Here is a 25,601-nt window from a genome sequence, read left to right as displayed (position 1 = left end):
CACAAAGAAAATTGGTGTCTTTAAAAGGTTGAATTTTCCTAAAATTGTTTTCATGAAGGCATCAAGATCAATTTCCAAAAGATGGTTTCCAAAATTCCTCATTTTAATCAACTTTAGCATGGGGGTGTAAACTTTCTCAAGCCACTGCATGTACACTATAAATGGTGGAGCCAGCAGAACCTGCTGTAATATGAATGTTCAGTCCTTTTCAGTAATTTTAGGGCATTTTTCACAAAATATAAAATGTTTCATGATGTCTAAAATTGCTATTTTGTACAACTAAATGATGCCCTTATATCTTGCCAAATGTCTGTGTATGTTCTCTGTCAGTCTGCCTGCTTGGAGTAACGTTTGTCTTCAGGTCTCTTTTGTTCAGACAGAGACTTCAATCTCAACCAGACCTGATTTCATAGAGGTTAATAATAAGGCAAATAAAAAACAAAGAACCATAGCTCAGCTCCTGCTCCAGCACACTGCAGTGTCACACCCTTTTCCACAGTGTCTAGAAGCCCTGAAGGAGACAGACAAACAATAAAATGTTAAAAGGCAAGACAAAAAAAGAAAAGTATTAAAATGATACTTAGACGTCTTAGCAGTAAAAGTAGAACATAGCAAAATAGCTTTCAGAGACCAGAGGTGAGTCAAAGTGCTTTTTCTAAATCTTTCATCAACACAGGACAAGGTTAAGTGGGACTCACAGAAGAGCATGTCGTCCAGCACTGAGCAGCAGAGCTGGGAGATCCTCCTGTCTGCAGCTGCTGACTCCCGGCTCAGCTCAAAGCCAGTTCCCAACAAGACTCCAACCACAGCTAAACAACCAACAGAAGATCTTGAACTGGCATCATCCTCAGCAGCAGCATTCTGCATGTCCTTTGGTGGACATTTTATCCAGTGTACTTGATACCAGGAGTGCATTTTTTTTTTTTTTTTTTATATTGTTCATTTATCGCAAGTAATATGATTATTGGCATATACAAGAAAGCATATTTTCAGGATATGTGTAGTAAAGTAACAGAAAAAAACTTTGAAGAATCCTCTGAAAATAATCTGATGATGTAGAATTTAAGCTCAAATTCACACATCATTTCTTCTTTTAATACTGATTGAAAATGATAAGGTAAAAAATAAGTACATGCATGACAAGAAGAATGTTGTGCTGTGAAGAAAATAGTTCTTATTACCTTTTCTTGAGGCAATATGTAAGAAATAAACAACAAGTTGTGGTTTTAAATGTGGTTATGTGCCGAAGTATTTCTTGGACCCAACCTTCTATCTCAGATATTCTTTAGCCAGCAAATAATACAAAAAGCTAAAAATTAATTCGAGAAAATCCAGAGCATCTTCTCTTTAAGGACATGTGCAAAACAATCCGGCGACTCACGTTGTGTGGCGGTGGGAGTGTCACTTAAATGGCTGATTTGTGTTATTTAACCCAACAATGTAGCACAAGTTATACTTCACAGTTATTGTTTTTGGTCAGATAGTTTATAGATAACGACATTTCCAACCGCACTTGAAGGCAGCTTCCTTTCACGAAGTAAGGGAAGGGAAAGAAAAGAGACAGAGGGACTGTGCTTTGAGTTGGACATTGTTGCAGGAAAGAGTCAGCTGTTACACAAACCCCTGGGGTTATTTTTAACCCTCATAGAGTTCTAAAACTTTCTTCTGGCAGCGAAAGAGGCAGTGATGTTTCCCATTTTCCTGAACCTGTTACAGCTGCAGGATGACTTTGGGTTGCGTTTCTTCAAAAGTTGAACTGGCCTCAACCTTTTGCCGCAGGCCACTGCTATGTTTTCAGCTCCCCTCTGCAGCCCCCACCACCACAGCGCAAACGCACTTCCGCAAATCACAATGAATGGAAAGACGCCAGTTTTCCCCAGACCATCCCAGCAACCGCCGCACCGCAGTGTGTGTGAACGCATGCTAAGGAATTTAACATCCTCCCAACTGCTTAGAGATACAGTGCATGATGATTCGCTGTTCATCCCTTCCATGTGCAAAACACGCTCTTATACACCCAAAAAAATTAATTTAGTACTCAATCTTATTCTTGTTCTTATCGTTGGAAACTTGTTCTTCTTCTTCTTTGCTTTTATGGGTTTTTATGCTGCCTAGCTGCAAAAAGAACTTACTTTTGTGAGACAACCAAGGTCTGAACTAAACTTGACAGAGCTGGTGGTTAGTGTTAATTTTGTCAGATGAGAGTAAATATGTTCGTAAACAACCTTTTTTCCTCATGACGAGACGATGGCGAGACTGCACCAATATCCAAAAACCCTGACTGGGAGCCCGGTTCTGCCTGCTGGAGAAGCCGCTACAGTGCCTAGTGATGTGCCCCAGCCCCGGGTAAGGGGGGGAGGGGGGGAGGGGAGGAAGCCCGGCTCAATATGAAACCAGGCTCATTTAACAAAGTTGCATTCAACAAAAATAATTCAACAAGTGTATTTTGTCAGGTAATTATGGCATTTAAACAATATTTGAGATGTGTGAAACACTAACTGACTGAAATGTTTATAAGAAATACATTTAAAAAAAGATTAAAATGACTTTTTCCAGCCTTTATCACTCTGATTGTATTTTGTGATGTAACCAGTTTCCAAGGTAACTAAATTCCAGGTGACATGCTGATCAGGATCAATTCTTTAAACTAAAACTAGAGGAGTGAGAGTAATCCGTGTCCTTACTTGACAACACTTTCCGTTGAACTTGTTTGGTCTCCTCTTCTCCGTGTGGAGGTGTCCAACCGCACAGAGCCTTCGACCGAGACACCAACCACAACCTCACTCCTTCATCACTGAATGGAGAAAAAGGAAAAGGGGGGCAGAACACTAAGACCATTATGATTTAAATTAAAGACATTTATCATAACATCAACATCATCTGTTTGATGTCAATCCAAAAGAGACTCGCACCAATAACACCAAAGGTAATTGGCTTCCATATATGTTGCAAGTTGGTCTTATTATTAGTCCTAACAAAATTATATTCAAACTACAAAAGATAGAACTACACCAGACTACACCACTAACCCTAACACCACCGAAGGAAAAAAGAGCATTGGAGGTAGCGTTACATGGACATAGGAATATTAAGACTTATCTAAAATTATTGAAGACCTAGATCACAATACTTCTGCGAATTTAAGACTTTTTAAGGTCTACAATTTTTAAGACTTATAAAGTCTACGAAAACCTACTCTTTTGTGTGGACTTAATATTCAAATCATTCTTTGAACTGAACAATTTAAAAAAAGGCCCCTACAACATCCACACAGGGGCGCTGTAACAACAAAACTGACAGCCGAGTGTCTTTGGTTGTAGTATTGAATCTTATTAATTTTAAAAGCCAACTTCATGAATTCATGTAGTTTGATTTGCCATCTCTGAAATAACCAGGAGGATTCACACATTCACATCTGAACTGAGAGTATATCCCGATAGGACAGAGGTCGGATTTCTTCTTGGTAGTCTGGATGTCAAAGTTTGAATTTTTCATCATAAATTCTGTTTATTTGAATTTAATCAATCAAATTTGAGCAACCTGATCTTTGTACTTGACTTAAAATCATATTTTTAAAATTGAAAAAGTTTTTACTCAACCCACAAAAAAGTTTGTTTTCAAAGTAAAGTGTCAGTGCTACAGTATACATGCAGTAGTTTCGTATTTAATTTCAACAATACTTGTTCTTAAAGTGGTTACATTTTAAAATTATGTATTCAGTTAATTGTAAGTTTAAAAATCCTTAAGAGCTTTCTACACTTCCATAATGTTTGTAGAAGTAAAAATACTAAAGTATAATACTTGTCTGCCTTATCTTATGCAGCCAACAGCTGCATGATATTAATCTTTGTATGCTCTAGACTATTGTGGCTCCCCAGCAGCTGACCGACCTTGTTGCCTAACAAGGCGCCACAAACTAAATTTCCCCAAAAAATAACTGAAAAAAAACAGCTGTTTCTTACCTCTCTATGATAAGCTTCAGAGTGACGATGTTGTGACTGTGAAGATGGTACACCACCTCCAGCTTTGGTAGCCTCTGTAAAAACACCACATTAACTATTGACTACTACATCCATTATATAAGAAAGCCGAGCTGGGTTTTCCAACTAAGGCAGTTTAGACCAATTTTAAAGGGATAAATAAAGCGCGTGAAAACAAAAGTTTTTGTTTTTTGTTTCAAACTTCACTTGTTGTGTTTTTCTTTGACCTAGCTGCATAGAACTCAGACTGGGCTAATAAATTGAGCATAAATTGGGCAAAATCTCATGAGAAGTAGTCTTGCAACACCAGACCTTTCTCCACAGCGCTGCGGAGGAAGGTCTGGCAACGGGAGCATACATTGTTGGATAGGGGAATAAAAGATCAGGGGTTGTTTGCATTTCTTTAAACCAATCCCAACGGTCTTGGGCGGAGCTACGCTCTGGACGCAGCAACGGTGGCGCTGCTAAATAGTCTCCGGAAGGAACTTGTTCTGGTGGAACATTTGCACCCCGCAAAAGAAAAATGCCACATACAAAGTTAAATTAAATATTCACACAATACAGTAACGTGAGTCTCCATCCAAATTTTCAGCGTGGTAGCTCGGAGGTTCTAGTTCCTGCTCCTCGATGCGCCCAGATTAAAGTAAACACAAAAGAAAGCGGAAAGTGTGCGACATCTGGCAGGATATCCGGCAGGACTTTTGGTGCCGTCAGAACTATCCCAATAAGTGAACTGTGGATCCAGACTACATGAGAAGTAAATACGTTATTTGGTATGAACTCCAACATACACACACCTGATCTCTTCTGTACTCCTGCCAGAGCAGTTTAGGGCAGAAGGCTCCTTGTGACAGCAGTTCTTTGCTGGACTCCAGCAGGAGACACAGCTGGACCTAGACAAGACAGGGAAGGGACTTATATTATAATATACTGTACGGAATATTTACAATAAATAGTCATTTTATTTATATAGCACTTTTCAAGCATTAAGCACAAAGTGCTTTCCAGAGTAAACCCCCAAGACATGAACAAATTAGAACAAGCAGCACTTCATAAAACAGGGAAAGTGCAAGATAGAACGTCAATAACAGAAACCTGTATGACATGCATCTAGAAACACTAAATGATAATACAAATACAAATAACTTAAATATGTGATGACAGTAAAATTCAAATAAATCCATAAGAGGGAAGCAAAAAAAGGAAATTTGCAGTGTAGCAAAAATGAAAGAGAAGACATAGTTAAGTGTATTATGTGCCATTTTATAAAAAAACAGTTTTAAGGAGAAGCATTGGAGTCAGCTGATCTCACACTGAGAGGAAGGCTGTTCCAACACCGAGGGGCCGTTACCCAAATCAGCAGTTACCTAGTTACCCTTAGTCTGATTGATGACATGTTATTTGACATATCCTGTACTCTGAACAGGAATTCTGCAGTAAATAAAGCAAAATTAATTTCTGTAGCTGAAAAATATTAAACTTCTGCAGCACATTTCTCTGGTGGACAGACTATGCAACGCCATCCCTCAGAGCATGGTTGATCGTCTGTTTTTGTTTTATTTTTCAAATATTAATTTATCAGAATCATTTATTTGTCATTATAAATTATCCTGATGAATATTTATTAAAAAAAAATAATAATAACAAATGGCGACACTGATAGTTCGGGAAATGCCTGATATCGGCCGATAATATCGGCCCACTGATACAGTGGTGTGAAAAAGTGTTTGCCCCCTTCCTCGTTTCCTGTTCCTTTGCCAGGTTTGTCACACTTAAGTGTTTCGGAACATCAAACCAATTTAACAAAGTCAAGGACAACACAAGTAACACAAAATGCAATTTGTAATGAAGGTGTTTATTATAAAGGTGAAAAAAAATCCAAACCATCATGGCTGTGTGAAAAAGTGATTGCCCCCCTGTTAAAACATACTATAACCGTGGTTGTCCACACCTGGTTCAGTTTCTCTAGCCACACCAGGCCTGATTATTGCCACACCTGTTCACAATCAAGGCATCACTTAAATAGGAGCTGCTTGACACAGTAAGGTCACCAGAAGATCCTTAAAAGCTACACATCATGCCGAGACCCAAAGAAATTCAGGAACAATTGAGAAAGAAAGTAATTGAGATCTTCAGTCTGGAAAGGGTATAAAGCCATTCCAAAGCTTTGGGAATCCAGTGAACCACAGTGAGAGCCATTATCCACAAATGGCAAAGACATGGAACAGTGGTGAACCTTCCCAGGAGTGGCGGCCGCCCAAAATTACCCCAGAGCGCAGCGAGACTCATCCAAGAGGTCACAAAAGACCCCACAACAACGTCCAAAGAACTGCGCTCACTTGCCTCAGTTAAGGTCAGCGTTATGCCTCCACATCAGGAAAAGACTGGGCAAAATGGCCGCATGGCAGAGTTCCAAGGAGAAAACCACTGCGAGCAAAAAGAACATCAAAGCTCGTCTCAATTTCTCCACAACACATCTTGATGATCCCCAAGACTTTTGGGAAACATTTGTGACCGATGAGACAAAAGTGGAACCTTTGGAAGGTGTGTGTCCAAGTATATCTGGCGTAGAAGGAACACTGCATTTCATAAAAAGAACATTATACCAACAGTAAAATATGGTGGTGGTAGTGTGATGGTCTGGGGCTGTTTTGCTGCTTCAGGACCTGGAAGACTTGCCGTGATAAAAGGAACTATGAATTCTGCTGTCTACCAAGAGATCCTGAAGGAGAATGTCCGACCATCTGTTCGTGTACTCAAGCTGAAACAAACTTGGGTTCTGCAGCAGGACAATGATCCTAAACACACCAGCAAGTCCACCACCGAATGGCTGAAGAAAAACAAAATGAAGACTTTGGAGTGGCCTAGCCAAAGTCCTGACCTGAATCCTATTGAGATGTTGTGGTATGACCTTAAAAAGGCCGTTCATGCTCGAAAACCCTCTAATGTAACTGAATTAGGACAATTCTGCAAAGATGAGTGGGCCAAAATTCCTCCAGGACGCTGTAAAAGCCTCATTGCACGTTATCGCAAACGTTGGTTGCAGTTGTTGCTGCTAGGGTGGCCCACCAGTTATTAGGTTTAGGGGGCAATCACTGTTTCACACAGGGCCATGATGGTTTGGATTTTTTTTTCACCTTAATAATAAACACCTTCATTACAAATTGCATTGTGTGTTACTTGTGTTGTCCTTGACTATTGTTTAAATTGGTTTGATGTTCCGAAACACTTAAGTGAGACAAAACAGCAAAGGAACAGGAAATGAGGAAGGGGGCAAACACTTTTTCACACCACTGTATATCGGTCAAGCTCTAATGCAGAAGTGATGTAGCAGTACAGTTGTGGTTCCTGAGAAGTTAACCAGAAAACACTAAGTCACTGGAAATAAGACAACCACAATGAGTCAGAATAAATACAAAGACACACAGCCATCACACTATAGACTACACTAAAGGTGTAGCTGACTTTTATAAAAGAAATTCATTTATGACATTGTTTTGAACTCTAAATCTATCAGATGCTGATTTATTGGCATCTTTTCACCAAAACTGTATATTACATACACAACATTTAATCTAATAAGCCAATCTGCTTACAGATCAAGATCTTTCTTGTAAATGAGACCTGAGAACAGTTGAAGAGTAAACAGAAAAAGCATAGCCAGTCATAAAAAAACACAGTCCTAACCACATTAATCTTTAGATGGGTCCAAATTTAAAACTTTTAATATACATACAGTATGTCACCATTTTGCACAGAATATGTTGGTTATTTATTCTGTTTAAATACTTGTTATAATTCCTGTAATGACTGTCATTTATATAGGTTAGACAAATATTTTTGTGCTTGCTAATCTTTAATCGACAGCTCATTGCATTCTAGTTATTATTGTTAGTCATTTATATCGCTCTATGCTATTAGTAGATGGCTATGTTTTATCTTAGGTTTGCCGTTGCTATTGGTCTGTAATTATTCTTTCTCAAAGGTTGGTATTGCTGTGCTTTGTTGTAACAGAACCACAGACAGAAACACAGGCCTATTTGTTTACATACACCGTCTAAAACGCAGCCCTGGACTCCGCATCTCCTTCCACCCACACTCTCACCTGAACACCAAAACAGTGTCCTGACCCGACACCCTGAGGCACACCTATTTAACCATATTTACAGATTCTCTCACACAATAGTCCTAGTGTCACTTGCACTAGACTCGCTTTGCCAAACCCTTGTATAGAGCGCCGCAGAGGAAGGTCTGGCTAGTCCACACTGCATTGGGGCGGGGCTAAGCTCCGGACGGAGCCACGGTGCCTCTGTGAAATAGTCTCAGGAAAGAACTTATTTTGGTGGAACATGTATAGTTTCTGACAGTCATCACTAAATGGAGAAAATGGAAAAGGTGGGCAGAACTGAGTGAAAGGTTAACCAGGGTGTCTGCAGGTCTCACAGAGTCAAATTCAAGACTTTTTAAGACCATTACAAATGCAATTTAAGACCTTAATCACAATATCAACTGAGCCCTAAATTCAGTTTTTTAATACCAGGTATCACTTAATCCAGTAGTAGCTTTTTCATGTATCTGTACTTTACTTAAGTAGAATTAATAGTGCATACTTTTGACTTTTACTTTGTTACATTTTCCACCAATTATCTATACTTTCTACTCCACTACATTTCTACAGTGTTTCGTTACATTATCTGATTAGTCCTTACTTTTACTAAAGTAAATATGTCTGTGGTTATTTGTACTTTTACTGAAGTACTGAGATTCAGTGCTTTCTCTAACACTGGTCAGTGGTACAATCCAAAAATATCTCCAGCCGATAACAAGAAAGCTGCAATATAAGTAGCATGTTGGTCGTAATACAGCAACATTATATTTGGACTGGCAAAAGAACGATTTAGGAAAATTAAGACTTGTTTAAATTTTGTGGGACCTAGAACACAATACTTCAGCAAATTTTAGACTTTTTAAGACATAAACCGGAGACAAGAGTTCAGAATGCCACCACAAAGAAAGTGGAAGGTGAGGGACATCTAGCTGAAAAATGAGTGACATCTGGCGGATCTTCTGCCAAAACCAGAGCAATCCCCTAAATAAATTGTCCTGGATATACAATACACTAACTTACTGAACCAGCTACATGTTGATGAGGTGCCTGATGAAAGTTCAGATGGTTAACAATTTGTGTATTCATAATTTTTTGCATGGGGGTATCGAATGCTCAGCATGGATTATGCTAACATTAGCTCTTACTGTCAGATACTCACTCTCTGAGAGGAAGTGAGAAGTCCACTCCTGGTGTCCTCTTCCTCCTTATCCTCCTCAGTTCCAGTGATCTCCATCAGTCTCTCCAGCATCATCTTTACCGACAGCACTGCCACCGGGACACCCAGCTGCAAGGCCTGACGCCTTAGCTCACACACTGTCCACACACAATACAAATCCTGTAGTTCATATATACATGTCAGCAAATTAAATCTGAAAAACTGATAGTTGTCGAGAAGATAAACATTGAACAAAGATGGGCGTAATGAAAAGATTATGGGAATTTAGTCATGCCTGCCATTCAGTAGCTGACTCAAATGTGAGATGTTGGTTAAGTCCAAACCCACAACAAAAATGTTTCTCTTTCTTTATAGTTTCACCACTGCTTGCTTTGTAATTAATGTGTAAAGCAGCAGGTGTCTAGGGCTTCTGAGTTTGTCTACTTTGGTACACTGGCAAAATTGATGTACAGCACAGACACTATTTCTGAGACCTAGCATCAAAGACTCACTCACCCAGAAGTGGAACTGCAACGGCAGATGAGATGCCTTCCGACTCTGCCCGTTTCTGCTCTCCATTCTGAATACGGAAAATGTTGCACAGATCTGGATTCTACAAAAAAGTGTAAAAGAAATACAGTAAAAAATATGACATATTAATGAAAGATTAGCAACTATTAAATATGAACATATTACATCATCATCAGTCCACCCACAGATGATAGAAGCAGATTTCCCAAACGTGTAAAAGGTATCATACAGGTATAATTCCCCCAAAAGCACTTGTAATAATTTGCATTTTTAGCCCATTTAGATGCATTTTAGTTGCATCAATGTCCCTTCATCACGACACTGTCAGTTTTTAGGGGTTGTTGCACGCTTCTTTCTCAGTCTACAGAGTAGTATAAAATGTCGCTATCATAATGTTTTAATGTTTGCTCATTGGCCGTGCAGACAGTAAGTTCTGCCCCATCCTACAGTCCGCTCACTTACCCCCACCTCCCTGAGTAGACTGCAGAGGTTCTGCTGCTGTTCCAACAGCTGGATTGTTGCCTCCTGCAGCCTTTGACCATCTTCCTGCTTCAGCCTCTTAACCACACGACCAGCTGGGAGAGCAACAGCAGGACAACGTTCACAAGTTTACATGGACAAAGTTTTAGTATCGTAATAACACAGTTTGCCTTACTGTACAGAGAGTTTACTTTGTTGTATTGAAGTTGGCCAAGTTAACCAAATGTTGGTCAAGCATGATTGGATAGATGGCATAACGTTACTAAGTTTACATACATATACCTAAGTAAATGTGAATGGTATAATCTGTATTAAGGGTCACGCCAAACTCCACTTAAAAAGCTGCCAATTTAACATTTCAACACTAATAGCCGAAAGTGGTTAACTTAACTCCGTAATCAGTCAGACGTCAGTCAGTATTTAGCTAATAGACGTAATCAACGGGGAGAATGGACTAGGACTAACGCTAGCCTGACTACACGTTTGAGTGTTTTCTTTTTTTATTTCAGACTGTATTCACGTATTGTGTCAGATAGTGATAGCATCCATCCTAACGTTAACGTAGCGTTAGTTCGGTATGTCAACTCACCGAGGAGACTGGACAGACTCCTTTTCTGAGAAACCGAGTCACACGTTGCACTCAGTGACATATTTCACTTTGGCTGAATGCGTATCAACACTTTTAGTCGACGTCTAAGACAATTAGTTCGAAAACAACATGGAAACAGTATTTAAAGTGCGTTAAATGACAGTATCATTTCTCTGGCTAGCTTGTGGCTGTTTTGGTTTACTTTCTCCTCCATGTTTCCCGTCGCGCTCTTCTCTCCCATTGGTCTGTACTGGAGCCAATCAGGAAAGACCATCGTCTATTCAATATCGTGAGATTTAGGAAAGGTGAGTGGGGATTGGTTAAGGTTAGAGTAAAACTACCTGGGTTAGCCAATCAGATGCAAAATAACGCAGAATAAGGTGGGCCACGAACAACGTCCTGTGATGTCGACACGTCTAACGGATCCGATCTAGGGTTCTCATCATGGGGAGAAGGGGGCAAGAAGGCATGTTATCTTGTAAACCAATCAGAGGCATAGTACAGCCGGTCATGCATGCTGATGATCTGGAACCTAACTGCTTATGGAAGGGATAGGGACAGAGGGATTCAGGTCCCGCCTCCACCCGGGGGGAAAACAACCCTCCTCTCTCGGTACAACCTCCTCAGACTTCAAAACCAGTTCAGATCTTTATTATGAAAAAGGGGAAGCTAACATAACAGCCACACTTGTCCTTACATGCCCTGTAGGCTACACACCGGCTTAACAGTGCATTAGTCTGTAGCACGTTTTTAAGCATTCATGGATACTGTTGTCCCTAAATACAACAAGAGAAATGGAATAGTAACTGTTGCAAAAGATGCAAATATGTTGCTATGATAGGGTGCAGTCCCCCGTTGCTCCTATTATCTCTAGCTGTATTCAAATAAAAGGAGGGCAAGTGAGCTACACAGGAAAAGTTCAGTTCCCCTCTGTTTCTGAAATACAGCATTTAAAAAATTGAGATGAATTCAGTTTTAACTACCATTCAGGCATAGGCCCTATGTCTCTAAACTCATTGGATGTGCAGCTCCTAGGCCTTTTTCTGTTTGCTAGCAGGAGAAACTGAAAGGGTTAACTTATTGTCCTATACTGTGGGCAGTGTTTTCTCAAAATTCAGTGAGGTTACGATGTGCAAGATTAATAAACGTTGAGGGCGAATATGATTGTCCAGGTGTTGCATGGTGAGTGCCACACATTGGCGAGTCCCACTGTGGGACCACACCTGTACAGCAGCAGACTCCATCTTGCCCTCTGGGTGTGTTTGAGTGAAGATCATTCCTCAGTGTCCAACGGGCTCGTCTCGCTTCAGCCTCCTGTGTATTTTCTGGACTTCCCATCTTTATTGCAGCAGGCAGCAGGAAACCCGTCTCATGGGAGCCAGTGAAAGGAACTCATGAAAACTTAATGCAATGTGTCCTCATGCATTTTTAAAAGCCCTCTTTTCCTATTGTGCCACTAATGTGCAGAATGGTAATATAAACAGGAGTGCTGAGGTACGGGGCTGAGTGCAAACCTACCAGCAAGGCCGATATGTCATCACCTGTCAGCTCCATGAAAACAACAGTGACACCTGAGGACACGCACGCACGCATGCACGCACACACACACACACACACAACACACACACAGTTAGAGTAGCAGCCCTTGTTGGAATGAAGTGAGCCACTGACATTGAGGGGCAAAGTTTGGATAAAGGACTGACTGAATCTGGATCAAAGCAGGATTGTGTGTGTGTGTGTGTGTGTGTGTGTGTGTGTGTGTGTGTGTGTGTGTGTGTGTGTGTGTGTGTGTGTGTGTGTGTGTGTGTGTGTGTGTGTGCACAATTGCACAATCATAGCAGGTTAGCTCACACATAAGAAAAAATAACAAATCCAAACAAAGATTCCATGCATGTCAAGTAGAAAAAGAGCAATTCCTGAAACAATCACTGACTTTTCTATGTACTGTGCATTAAGAAATGACTGACTTTGTACTATGTGGTTATTAAAACATTTCCCATCTTTGAATTACAAAACCGAAAAAAATAAATTTAAGAAACATTCTGTCTGAAAGTGACCAATAACCTGAAAACAAAGAAATGAAGTAGAATTAAGTAAAGATTCAGATTGTACTACAAATCAATACAGTGTTTCTTTTTCTGGTATATGTTGACAGTAAAAAAAGAGAGAGTGAGAGGCTATTTACATAACAATAAAACAGCTCAAGCATAACAAAAAATTGTTTGGCTTTAAACAGAAAACTGACTCTGTCCCCATGTTATGTGTGTAACTAACATCGCTACATTTTCCACTGATTACGTAACGTTGGTTATAGTCACACCCATGTAGGTCAGAGAACAACTCTGTCCATTACACACGCCTCTGGTGACTGAAATCAATGAAGCCACAAAAAGATGTGTTCCAACATATGACAAAGAGAAAAGTGCTCATGACTCAGAAAGATTATGTTGCACTTCTAACAGGCATCATTTGCGTGTGATAAACACAGAACTTCGGCTATGAGAGGCGACCATTAGCGTTGAGACGTACCATTAACACTGACTGAGTCTACTTCACCCTGTAAGCTCTGCCCGCAGGCTTTCCAGCTCTACATTCCTGAGAGCTCAGGCAGACTGCTGCGCCAAAACAGCAGGTCTGAATTCCCTTGTTTTCCACTACAACCCCCCCCCCCTCACAAGGTGTGGTAATGAAGGCACATCATATTCTGCTGCTCTGGATGCGTAAACAGGATATGAAGTCTTCACATAAAAATACCCGTGATTAAAACCTTCCCTTTTTTTCACTAGACCTGTTTCCTAAACAGGAAAGGGAACGCCGGTATGTTGACTGTGAACAATGAGCACACATTGTAAAGTCTGAACCAAAAAACTGAACCTTGTCCTCTGGTGGACTGAGTTACTAAACTGAGGCCGTGTTACACTAATATACTCCCCACACTGGCCTTTTGCTACATTTACATCTCCAGTTCCTGTACAGCAACATGTCTTTTGCTGAAACAATATTCTCTGTATACTAAAAGCACTTTGTACCAAAGAAGTAGGCCCTTGGAAAAGTGTTGACAGTGTTTAGTGGATTATGTAAAGTAACAAGGACACCTTGTCTGGAAATACATTTTACTGTTGAGGCTTTGTAGTTTTTTCTGTCTTAACACTTAAGATCAGCACAAACTCAATTCCATTCACAACATTGTAAATATACAAGAGACAAAGTCTTGCATTCAAAACTGCACTTGAGAAAAATGAAGAAGTCAAGCAGCAAAATGTTAGACTGTTGTACCATTGGATAATAATAACCTGTAATTATTATCCATTAGCATTACTTAAGCAGCATTTTAATGTTATGGTTGTTCAAGGTGGAGCTGACTAACATACAGGGTCATTTCCTGTACACCAACACCCTTTTACTTTTTACGTTCATTTAAGCGTCATTAAAACCTTTAAGTGCAAGTAACTAAAGCGTCGTAGTGGAGTAAAAGGTACAAAATGATCCTTTAAATGTAGGAGGGTATAGAAGTATAGAGTAGCATGGAATTAAAATACTCACTGAATGAACAAGTTAGAATAGTTCCTAGTATAGTACATGAATAAATGTAATTAGTTACCCCCCCCCCCCGCAGCGTGGCAGAAGCTGTTAAAAAAATCTCAGCTCATAAATCCAAAACTCAAAAGGTTTTTTGTGTACTGACCCTTTAAAAGGTTAAGGTTAGTAGTCCTGCAGCGGCCCGGGTTCGAATCCGACCTGCGGTCCTTTGCTGCGTGTCCCCATCTCGCCCCTTTCCTGTCTATCCACTGTCACTATCTAATAAAGGAAAAAAAAAAAATCATCTTTAACAAAAAAACATGCAAAATGCTGAACAAGCGTGGTCCCATCTGTGTGTAAGGGGAACCACACAGGCCCGGGAAACACCGCCTGGTCACACTCTCCATCTACACACAGCCTGGTCACACTCTCCATCTACACACAGCCTGGTCACACTCTCCATCTACACACCGCCTGGTCACACTCTCCATCTACACACCGCCTGGCACATCCCTACACACCGCTGGTCACACTCTCCATCTACACACCAGCCTGGTCACACTCTCCATCTACACACAGCATGCGGGGCCCAGGGGACTCCACCCCCCCCCCAACACTGGCCTGTTAGAAGCGTTTTGTGGCACACACACTCCTTCACAAACTGAAGCCTGCTTTAACAATGTTTTTATTTACTTTTTCTTCATTTCTCCTCTCCCACATTCAAGTACATGGATTCGCAGATCCAGGAAACACAATCAGTAGCAAATACTTTCATAATCATCATGTTCCTGTTTAATTCCCAAACTATTCCATTTAAACCCCCAAATTCTCCCCTGGGCTAAGACACATGGACCTCTTGTAAACATGATGCAAATCAATCTTTGCTTTTTGATTACAAAAAGTAATCTGGTACAAAAATATCTTTTCTTTTATAGGTATGTCTCTTCTTAGGAATATTTACATTGAGTACCTCACAGTATAATCTGATTTTAAAAAGTACATCATGTAAAATAAACACAAAAAAGGTCTCAGAAGGGGGTAAAAGGCCTTTGGTTTTCATGAAAAATACGAAAACAACACAAAAAAGTCCATTCACTGTCCTGTGTTCCACCAACAGGGATGGCTGGATTGGTAACCGGTGTGTGTCTTGTAGCCAAAAACTGGGACACACAAATTCCACAGGTTTAAAAAGACTTGGTTCTTCAAAACGTTCAGAACAGACAAAAAGAAAAACTGCGGCTACAATCAGGCGTCACTCCTGGGGACAACAGACCCACAGAACCTCTGCTGGGTGTAGTAGCCCAGAACTATGAGCAGCATCTCCGAGGTGCTGCTGAGGGCCACGATGAAGGGCGCCTGGGACGCAAAGTCAGCCTCCTCCCGGCGGAAGGACAGCTGCATGACGGCGAGTGCCAGCAGGCTGTTCTGGACGCCCACCTCGATGCTGACCGTCTTCTTCAGCGCTGGGGCCAGGCCCGCCAGCTTGGCCATGATGGCCCCGACCAACAGCCCCAGCAAAGGCACTGTCACCCCTACTGCCACGATCTGGGGCTTGACGTTGGCCAGGATGGACGCGCCCATTTGGTAAGCCATGAAGATGCCACCCACGATGAGCGCGAAGCTGAAGGGTCGTATAAGTGCCAGCAGGACGCGTGTGAGGGCGGGCAGGCGCAGCTTGACCAGCATGCCCAGCGAGATGGGGATGGCGATGAACAGCAGGGTGCCGAGGATCTTCACAAACGGCACGTGCAGGGCAGCGTGCACGCCCAGGAGCCGACCATACAGAGCGGATGACAAAGGCATGGCGGCTGCTGCCACCACCGTGGACACCAGGGTCATGGAGATGGCCAGGGTGACGTCTCCTCCGAGCAGCAGGCTGTACAGGTAGCCGCCCCCCCCACCCGGGGCAGAGCAGGTGATGACCAGGCCCAGGGAGAGCGCTTTGGGCAGCGAGGCCAGCCGGGATACACAGTAGGCATACAGCGGCATCACCAGGAACTGACCCAGCACCCCTAGGAGCAGTGGCACGGGTCTCTTCAGCAGACCCCGCAGAACCTCCACTTCCACTTTGCAGCCGAACGCACACTTGTTGACGAAGATGAGGGGCAGCAGGGCAAACAGCACGGGGTTCTCCGAGAAATGGGACAGGCCACCCGACTGGACGAGCCGGGTGGCCGGGTCATCATTACCGGGCGCCACTCTGATGGAGTAATCCGTCCTCTCTTCGATCAGAACAGGCGCCGAATCCTGGTCCAGGTCTAGCAGCTGGATCTGCAGCTGAGCCCTGCCCGGGAACCCGGAGCGGATGCTGATAATGTAGCTCCTGGTTGGCCCTGCGTGGCCGCTATCCGTCACGTTGAGTATGGAGAGGACCTCCGGGTCCAGGGAGCGGACTGTCACCGTCTGCTTCCAGCTCTGGCGGCCCTTCCTGCTCGCCGCGGCGCTCCGGTACTGGCTGGAGATTACTATCACGCCCTTGGTGTTTTCAGGAAACTCGAATTCCTGCGATGAGCCGTCGCCGATGGCGATATATCTGCTGCTGCTGTCGGCCGTCGGGTCGGTGTCGTTGCTGCGGTCGAGGGTTCGGTTCCCGTAGGCTCCGCCGGAGATAAGGAAGAGACAACAGAAGGGAAATAGCGTCCTCATCTTACTGACGTACAGGGGGCGGGGGGGCGCCGCAGAGACACGCTTCTCCTCTGCCAGCGGCCTCCTCAGACGGTTACACCGCCGCCCTGTTCAACCAGGACGGACCACTTCTCATTCTAGTCTCCGATACACAACAAGAGCGTCGGCAGCGGGCTCCACGTCTCGTCTGGCTCCCATTTTCTCGCTGGCTTTATACCGGAACCTGAACATCACCCCGCCCTGTCCTGTCCGAGCCCGCTCTACGCGAACAGGTCTCTCACGGCCCCCCTTTCTACTCGATGGGAGTGTTTCTGTCTCGGTAAACCAAAGCCTCGCCTCGTCTCCCGTTTTTATTGTCTCCCCGGTTGATGGGATCTAAGAGCATCGTAGCTCAGCTGCCGTCTGCTTGCTGCTCTGCTCTGTAAAGCCTCCTCGAGTTAAGTCGGACTTCCGGCCGTGAAATGCCAAAATAAACGACTTTATCTTATGAAATAACAGGTGGGCCACATAGGGCTTCTTAGCCTCTACAGTCTATGATGAGGCCGGATACGTTTGGCTGTTTTAAATAATATCGAGTTTCCCTGGGAATTGGCACCAAAGCATAGGTTAATATCAAGTAGGGTGCTAGATTACTATCTCATTTGGGTTTGTGTCAAAATCTAGTTTTAAGAGCCTTTTTTATATTGTGCTCACATAGTGAACATTTCTAAATAAAATAGAGTCTAACCAAGTTAAGTCTATTAAAGTGTTGTACTCCAGCATAGGAGTCCCCTGCTGGGTCCACTGGCCTTCACTCACAGGGATCACTCATGTGTTCTTACCCAACACTGTGTCTCCAAATCTTAAGGGACACACTTTTATAATAACTAATGAGGTATTAGTAGTCTAATGGTAAATAGTTTGCGTTTATTTTATAAAGAAAAATATCCCACTACTTCCTGTCTCTGTCTGTGTAACTCTGACTCTCTTGACATAGGTTCCATAATCCAATCAGAGCGGCCCAAACCCCCCCTCCCTCAGCCAATAAACAGGGGTGGTCACATGGGAGAGGGAACACCTGATTTCTATCTATTGTGTGTGTGTGTGTGTGTGTGTGTGTGTGTGTGTGTGTGTGTGTGTGTGTTTGGTGTGGTGTGTTGTGTGTATGGGAGGGGGGGGAGATTGCCAGGGTTACCACAGATGTATTTTAAGAACTGGATCCCAGACTCCAAAATGGCGCCTTTGAGAATTTCCTGACTACATATGAGCATATGATTGAAAGAAAAAGGCTAGGAGAATCATTAAAGATCCAAACCAGCCGCGTTACAGCCTTTGCTCCCTGTTACCATCAGGCCCATAGTCAGGTTTTACACTGTCACAGGCAAATTCATAATTTCATAATAAATTCTTCTAAATACAGTCCATTTATTCACAGTTTAGGTCATGTGGGGTCGTATTACCAGACCTATTTCCATATGGTCTGGCTCCACCGCTTATCTATTCTGGGATAAACAAATCACAAGCTTCCTGGGTGGGGCTAGACCCCGGATGCAGTGACAGTGACCTTCCAAAACCAAAGCAGAAGGGGGGGGGGGGGGTGGGGGGGTGGGGGGGGGGGGGGGGGTGGGGGGGGGGGGGGGGGGGGGGGGGGGGGAATATCCAGCCTGAGAGACATGCCGGATGTTTGGCCTTATCTCAGCAACGTACGGTACAGGTGAGCCAGACTATAGCAGCCTACTTGTGGAGGGACGATCAGAAACATTAATGTGAAGTTTTTTCATTCGCTCTCAATTATTAACCCTAACAGATTTTAACACTTCATCACTGAGTGTCAGATAAGACTCACCCACATCACAACACTGCACTGAGTGCAACTTGTCAAACAGGTTTTACTTCATCTTTATAAATACTATTTAAGTAGTTGTTCATTTTTAATCATCGCAATATCAACTTGTGCAATATACACATAGCAAAAGACTGCGATATATCGCAATAGACACCCAACAAAGTTTTTTGTGTGAGTTGAAATAAAATAACAGCAGAAAACTGCACTTTAAAATGCAAGTTTTTTTAGTGGTGCCATTTATATCCAATTCAATGTTTCATGTGACCAATAAAAGAATGTTGGAAATGATTTCCTTTCATCTGTTTTAAATTCAACAATCAGTTTGTTGTATTTGTAGCAGAAAGCAGCAGAAATGCAGAGATGAGTATGCTGTTTATTGATCACAAGTGATATTGTTATCGCGATATTCAACGTTATCACATATTGTATATTTTCCTCATAGCGTGCAGCCCTACCCTAATCCTCTTGCCTACGAGCAACTGCAGCGTCAACCAATGACTAGTCAGAGCTGAGCCTTCACCGTAGTAGAGTGTCGCATTTCATTTCCTGACCACTTAAGAAAAATGGCAAAATCAAGACAAACTGGAGACATAATGATGATGATTAAGCAGATAATAAAGCTTGTTATAGTAATGCAGGATGATTAGAGTTCATGTTGACACTATAATTTCAGCTTCTTCACTTGTCTTGCTTATTGTCTCTTGCAAACATGATAATTGTTACCAATACTCGTCTCTATTGCCCTCTGAAGCCTAGACTTTCACTCTCAGTTTCTGTTCCCTGACCTTTGATGCCTGTTTGTATCTTGTGACACTGATCCATTGTGCTCATGGAAGAAACACAGTCACGCTCCCTAAACAGTTTCCAGTTACAAACCCGCTGCCAAGTAGACCAATGCTTATTTGTCATACACAAAGAGCAGACACAACGGTGAAACCTGACACTGCATCCCAACCCCTGCAGGAACGTTGCATTAAAGGGGAACTCCATTCTGTCAGCACAACCCTGCGAGCATCCTTTTTTATAGTACCCGGCTCCTGTTGGGCGTCACTTACATATTTAAAAGCCATTTTCAATAAATAAGCTCCAGTTGTCTTCCCTGGAGGTTCAGCAGGGTCACACCACTTCTTATCCTGGGTAGGAACTGTCACCACTCACTGTGTATAAGTCAGTCCTGGGACAGCGTGTTTATCATGTATTGTGTTGTCATGAGTTGTGTGTCCTCCTTCTGTCACCATGGCTAAGTCAAGGCTTCCATAAAAAGAAAAGGCGGGGGAGTCCACAGTGGAAACACTCAGTGCACGCCAAGACAACCTGCTGGGGTGATCGCTCTGGCCTCTGCTTTGACATTTCATGGAGCGACAGCCAGTTGTTGTGGGGCTGCCAGGCACGCACACTTCCTGCCTGGCATTTGTGCTGCTCCCCTCCCAGGGCTGTCTAATTATTTACCCATGGTATGATAATTTACCTCATGACTTATTTCACAGAGCAGGAGAGAGGGACAGAGAAGGAATGATAAGGAATGCAAAAAAGCCCCATCTTGACACTGTTCCTAGTAACGCTCCAGTGAGAAATTACAGGACAACTTGCTCTCTGTGCTGCAGTTGAAACTGTTTACCCAGACAATACAGCAGCCTGTATTAGCATTTGTGTGTGAACATGCTGCATCTGTCTGAATATTCAGAAACCAACTCAGGGCAGTGGTCATGATCTGCCTAGTGATGGGTTGCAAATGAGATGAGAGCAGCCATGATGACAATTTTAAAAGCCTTGTGATCAAATGCCAATTCAGCACCAGTCCTAACAAGGTTATCCTCAGCCAGATGGCCTGGCAAGAGTAGGCTAGACCCCAAACAGGGCCGAGCCAGGATTTTAGAAATACTGAACACAGGAATCCCGTGAAACCACACCCAACCCCTAAAGGGGCATCACGTGTCTGGATGAGGACTTGCAATTCCACTGTTCGCTGTGTTCTGAATACCCCTTTAGGTAGGTGGGGACTATGTGAGAACGTAGTGTACCACAGTGGGTTTGAACAGCTTTTTCCCAGAGAACAGCTCCCTCCTGCTGCTGCTGGACCCAAAGAAACCGCCAGAGGGTTACCCTAACCCTAACCCTCATCTCACAGAAACCACGGTTAGCAGGTCTGGTGTTTGGGATGTTCGGTAATGTGTCGCTGTGTTCTTGTTCTGTTCCCCCCGCCGGCCTCTTATCCCTCTCACAAAATGTGGGACAATGCGTTTGTTTGTGTGGGACATGTTACCAGTTGTTAAATAGTAATTTTTCGGGCATTTTCAGGCTTAATTTTAAAAATTGTACCAATAAATGTATTTTATTTTTATATGAAGGTTTATTAGTATGCTGTGTTGAATGTTGTCGGTCTTGCTTGCGCCATTAGCTCACCAAAGTAACTTTTTAACAACCTTTGTTTTTATGGCAATAAAGTTAACCCAAATGAAAGCATTTTGAATTACATAAGCTGAAATGATGTACAAAAAAGTGTAGATGTTCAGAGGAAGTGGATTTCATGAGCTATTTTGTGTCCTCGCTACTGTGGCAAAGCTGCATTTCCAGCTAAATTCTTTGTCTTCATGCTTTTGGTGCCATCTACTGTTGGTTGAAGTTTGATCTGACACTGCTGTATATCCAGCTCAACCACAACAGTTTAAACATGGTCCGTCAGCGCTCAACACTCAAACCACTGAGGTCAAATGAAAGGCCGTGTCAGAGGGCAAGATTTTATTAACCAAGATAAATATAGAAAACAAAAGTGCTTCAAAGTCTGCTAAACGTTGAGTAATAAACCCTTCTTGTGTAAAAATGGACAAATGAATGGAAACCAGCCGAGGGTAAAGATGCTCTGTTATAGGCTGAGGTCTGGTTTTGGCCTGCCTGCCCTCTCACTGAGATCTAGAGTGAATGCTGAAAGAAGGAAGCATCGAAACCAGTGAAATCACTCAACAGGCATCTCCATACCGAGCTAGGATCTCAAAAAACAGAACTAAATCTGTTAACTCATGCTGTTACCATTGTTTGTGGTTTACAAGGCAACAAGGAGTAACAATTGATTCTTGTAAAAAAAAATTAAAAACAAGATCCAGCACATACATCTCTGCTCTTAACCGACGTCTTCTACTGGAAGTGTTTTGGATGAGACTAAGCCAGGTGGGGATGATTACTCATTTTGAGACAGAGAAGATATCTGAAAAATATCTAAATGAGGTTTCAGTGTTGCTGGGGGACACCTCAAAGAGATCCAGCTTCTAGAATATGTATGCTTCTAATATATGTCCCTCCATGACGGCTATGGCAACCAGAGCGCTCACTCATCACAGTCAGAGTTGAAGTGAAGTTAGCTGTGACCAAGATAAAACTATTCACGGAGAATTCCCTATTCTGGCCGATGTCAGTAGAGTTTGGGTTTGCTGCTCTTTGCTTTCTAAACTACTGTCCTTCAGGCACTGGGGGGGGGGGGAGCACCTATGCAAGCACTTGCATCCCAAATAAGGCATTGAAAGCAAAAAGTCTCAATACAGGTATGAGAAATAATCAACAAGAAAGTTAAATAAAAAAAAGCAGAACACGAAAATAAATCATGTGTACCGTGAGAAACCAAAGGTCTGAGGATTGTCCCTTGCTGTGTACAGCTGTTAGTGTTTGTTGGGGTTACTAAGAGATTACCTTTAAACTTAAACATTTCCAAACACCAAAGTATAACATCTGGTATTTCTTTTCCGATTAAATATATGTGTCTCCTTCTTCCCAAGAAAACTCTGAGTGACAGAACACTTTAACCCACCCGGCACCTTATGAGAGCCAGGAACGCCAAACTCCATTATAATAAATATAATTGCTCACTAAAACGTTTTCAATTTCATCATTGTGAATTATGCAGTTTGTGAATTTTTTTTTTTTGTTTTTTTACAAAGCATACATCCAAAAGTGTGTGGTTTGAGAATTGATGAGTGGGAGAACAGGAGGAGGTGGTGGTGCTGGTGGAGACAACCCGCAGAAAAAAGGACTCAAAAGGTCAAATCAGATCCAGGGGGGGGGGGGGGGGGGGGGGGGGGATTCAGGGGGGACAGAAACGGGAATCCAAGGATCAGATGGGAGAGTGAACCAGGGGGATTCATGCCTTCTCAGGTAGTATTTCTAGCCTGTGTGTGTGTGTTGTGTGTGTGTGTGTGTGTGTGTGTGTGTGTGTGTGTATTATAGAGCAGGCAGGGGGATGGTAATCAATAGGCTCATTAAGTCCTCCTTGTAAGAACAGTTCAATAGAGATACACACAGCTCCGGACGCCATCGTTACACTCGTCTGTTTCCACACAGCCATAAGAAGCTCCGTCTCCTCTCGGGGGGGGGGGGGCAGGCCTCAGTTCCGCAAAGCAGCCAACCTGGAACATAGGAAAGATGTATTAAAGGCTCAGTAGGTCATTTTTATAAAAACTGTCACTATATCATATCCTGACATCACGATTATTTTTATTCTTGATTAATCTGCTCATTATTTTCTTGATTGTTTGACAGTCATCTAACAATGAAAGGATTTATTTAACTAATTTTTATTATGGGAGTTTATTAATCTGAAAATTGTGTCAAGTTGTTTTTTATAGTATTACAGTTGACCAAAACTTTAGGGACAAGTATAAGAAAATGCTGTATACGTCATTATTTCTTAGATTAAAATATAAACGGTACTGTTAAGCTTGCCAAAGCCCTTTGTTTTGGGGGTTTAGCTGAACGTGGTGTTTCCTTCTTGTTCCCTTATGACAAGAGTTGTGCTTTCTAATCTAATTTGCTGATTTCAAGCTACATTCTAACTGTAAAATTGCCCGATCATGTCAACTTGTTAGCCTGGTGCCAGAGAATGAAAAGAGTTGACAGGGTTTTCCTCAGTGTAAGGGTACCTGGTGGCCCAGGTCGACCTCTCTGTTAAAGAGTAAGATCCTTTCTTTGACCATAAAAGCATCCGCTTAATTGGTAATACTGGACCGATTTCAAATATAGGAAAATAGGTTCCAGGCGGAAAAAAACAACAAAATTACCCTTTATGGAAACTTCTAACCTGTAACCCAGTAGTTATTATCTAGTACCAAGCACAGACCCTGGTCCTTACCGTCGAGACAGCTGGTCTTCCCTATCCTGGCTCCGTGAGCTCTCGGCGCCTACCGAGGTGGCTCCTGCAGGCAGCTGGCTGAGCTGGTCCATCACCTCCAGGCCGCCCTCCTCTGCTATTTGGTGGATCAAGTCGTCCACCTGTTCCTGAGGCGTGGTCAGCGTCATTGCCGAGCTCATGGAATCCTCCATCACCTGAAAGAGAGGGAAGGATCCAATGTGTTAAGGACAGAAGAAAACTACAGATCTGGGTTGGGTTTTTAAAAACATATACAAGAACAAATGCACATAGTGTGCAGCCACTCACTGAGGTGTGGACGTCTAGGTTCTGGACTTGGGTTTCAAACTTGTCCATGACGGCAGAGACCTTTTGGAGATCCATGGAGTTTAGAGCTCTGTCCAGAGCTTTGGTCACCTGGCCCATGTTTTTGGTCACCTGATGAAAAGAAATAACTTTAAGATGTAATTGTCTCATTCTGGGAGGACAGATATGATGTGGTTAGATAAAAAAATAGTTGCTTAATAGTCCATTTTAAACAGATAATAAAACTGTATCTAACACGTATCAACGAGCTGCACTGGTGGAATGTAACTAAGTACTGTACTATGTTGAGGTACTTGTACTATACTTGAGTCTTTTCTTTCTACTTCTACTCCGCTACATATCACAGAGAAATATTGTCCTTTTACCTTTTAAACTAGCCAACAATATTACAGCCTACAGGTCCAGCTGAAATGGACCATTAAACACTGGTTGATTGACAGAACTGTCTGGAATTTCAGTTTTCAGTCAATTTCCAGTTTATTTGAAATATGAGGACTTTCCTGCATTGAATAGAACATTTTTTCTGATGATACTGACAAACTTTTACTTATGTAACATTTTTTTATGCAGGAGGTTTACATGTAACAGAGTATTTTTACAGTGTGGCATAATTACTTTTCCTTGTAAGTAAAGGATCTGAACACTTACTCCCTTCATGGTGACAGCAGTCTGGACTTTGGAGGCCACCGCGTCGACTCGAGACGCCATGCGCAGCCAATTGAGACCTTCATTTTTTTTCCGGATTGCATTTTCTGCATACACTCTGGCACAATCCACATTCTTCTGTTGCAACGCCTGGTGACGAGACAAAGACACTTCGGTATAAAGTACCTTGTTTAGTACAATCCTCATGTGTATGTAGTGCACACACATGTAAACATGATGAACAGAAACACCATTGCTTCATCTTTAGTGTTTTACATTGTACACAAGCTTGTTATAAAATGAAGTAACTGCAACCAGGGCCTGAAGTTCACTTTTTCGACCACTTGCCACTGTAAATCCACCTGCCACAGTCACTATTTTACAGATATTTTGTTTGCCTCATAAGAGGTGAAAAACAAGAACTACCATATATATCCTGTCCTATTCATTGTAGCCTACTCGTGGACATTGCGCCGTCATCACGTGCTGTAGTAGGGGGCCCGCCTTTATCATCTAGCATAAAGGGATCATTTTCTATCCTGGGTTGGGAAACACATTCATACAGTTTGATAAAGTACTTATTGAATTTTAAGTTATCATTGCACCTACAATAATGTATCTGTCCTCAATTTAGGTCATCCTGGACATCTCATCTGTGATTTTTCCTGCATCCACCGTGTGTGTGTGTGTGTGTGTGTGTGTG

The 25,601-nt window shown here is 42.5% G+C and overlaps 3 protein-coding genes across 4 annotated transcripts in view; all 3 read right to left on the bottom strand.

Annotated features, from left to right (window-relative positions):
- Nucleotides 1-11,087, bottom strand: part of LOC116693369 (Fanconi anemia group A protein-like) — a 35,235-nt gene extending 24,148 nt beyond the window's left edge. For both annotated transcript variants that reach the window (XM_032522290.1, XM_032522291.1), the window contains exons 1-9: nt 10,845-11,087; nt 10,238-10,350; nt 9,761-9,857; nt 9,248-9,402; nt 4,778-4,873; nt 3,963-4,036; nt 2,685-2,794; nt 699-809; nt 448-511 (exon numbers count right to left, since the gene is read on the bottom strand). In XM_032522290.1, coding sequence (XP_032378181.1) covers nt 448-511; nt 699-809; nt 2,685-2,794; nt 3,963-4,036; nt 4,778-4,873; nt 9,248-9,402; nt 9,761-9,857; nt 10,238-10,350; nt 10,845-10,905 — 881 coding nt within the window. In that variant the 5' untranslated portion in view covers nt 10,906-11,087. The remainder of the gene's footprint in view (nt 1-447; nt 512-698; nt 810-2,684; nt 2,795-3,962; nt 4,037-4,777; nt 4,874-9,247; nt 9,403-9,760; nt 9,858-10,237; nt 10,351-10,844) is intronic.
- A 3,983-nt stretch (nt 11,088-15,070) lies between these two features.
- LOC116693426 (P3 protein-like) lies at nt 15,071-17,260 on the bottom strand. The gene has a single exon (XM_032522409.1). The coding sequence runs from the start codon at nt 17,007-17,009 to the stop codon at nt 15,609-15,611; it is 1,401 nt and encodes a 466-aa protein (XP_032378300.1). The 5' UTR covers nt 17,010-17,260; the 3' UTR covers nt 15,071-15,608.
- A 4,277-nt stretch (nt 17,261-21,537) lies between these two features.
- The window catches only part of LOC116693460 (charged multivesicular body protein 1a), a 6,214-nt gene continuing 2,150 nt past the window's right edge, over nt 21,538-25,601 (bottom strand). Inside the window, exons 4-7 of the mRNA XM_032522456.1 lie at nt 24,902-25,048; nt 24,236-24,364; nt 23,930-24,123; nt 21,538-23,207 (exon numbers count right to left, since the gene is read on the bottom strand). Of these exons, the coding sequence (XP_032378347.1) occupies nt 23,186-23,207; nt 23,930-24,123; nt 24,236-24,364; nt 24,902-25,048 (492 nt within the window). The 3' untranslated portion in view covers nt 21,538-23,185. The remainder of the gene's footprint in view (nt 23,208-23,929; nt 24,124-24,235; nt 24,365-24,901; nt 25,049-25,601) is intronic.

Source organism: Etheostoma spectabile, chromosome 8 (genome assembly GCF_008692095.1).
Source record: "Etheostoma spectabile isolate EspeVRDwgs_2016 chromosome 8, UIUC_Espe_1.0, whole genome shotgun sequence".
Classification (NCBI taxonomy): domain Eukaryota; kingdom Metazoa; phylum Chordata; class Actinopteri; order Perciformes; family Percidae; genus Etheostoma; species Etheostoma spectabile.
This window is presented reverse-complemented; position numbering and strand designations above follow the sequence as displayed.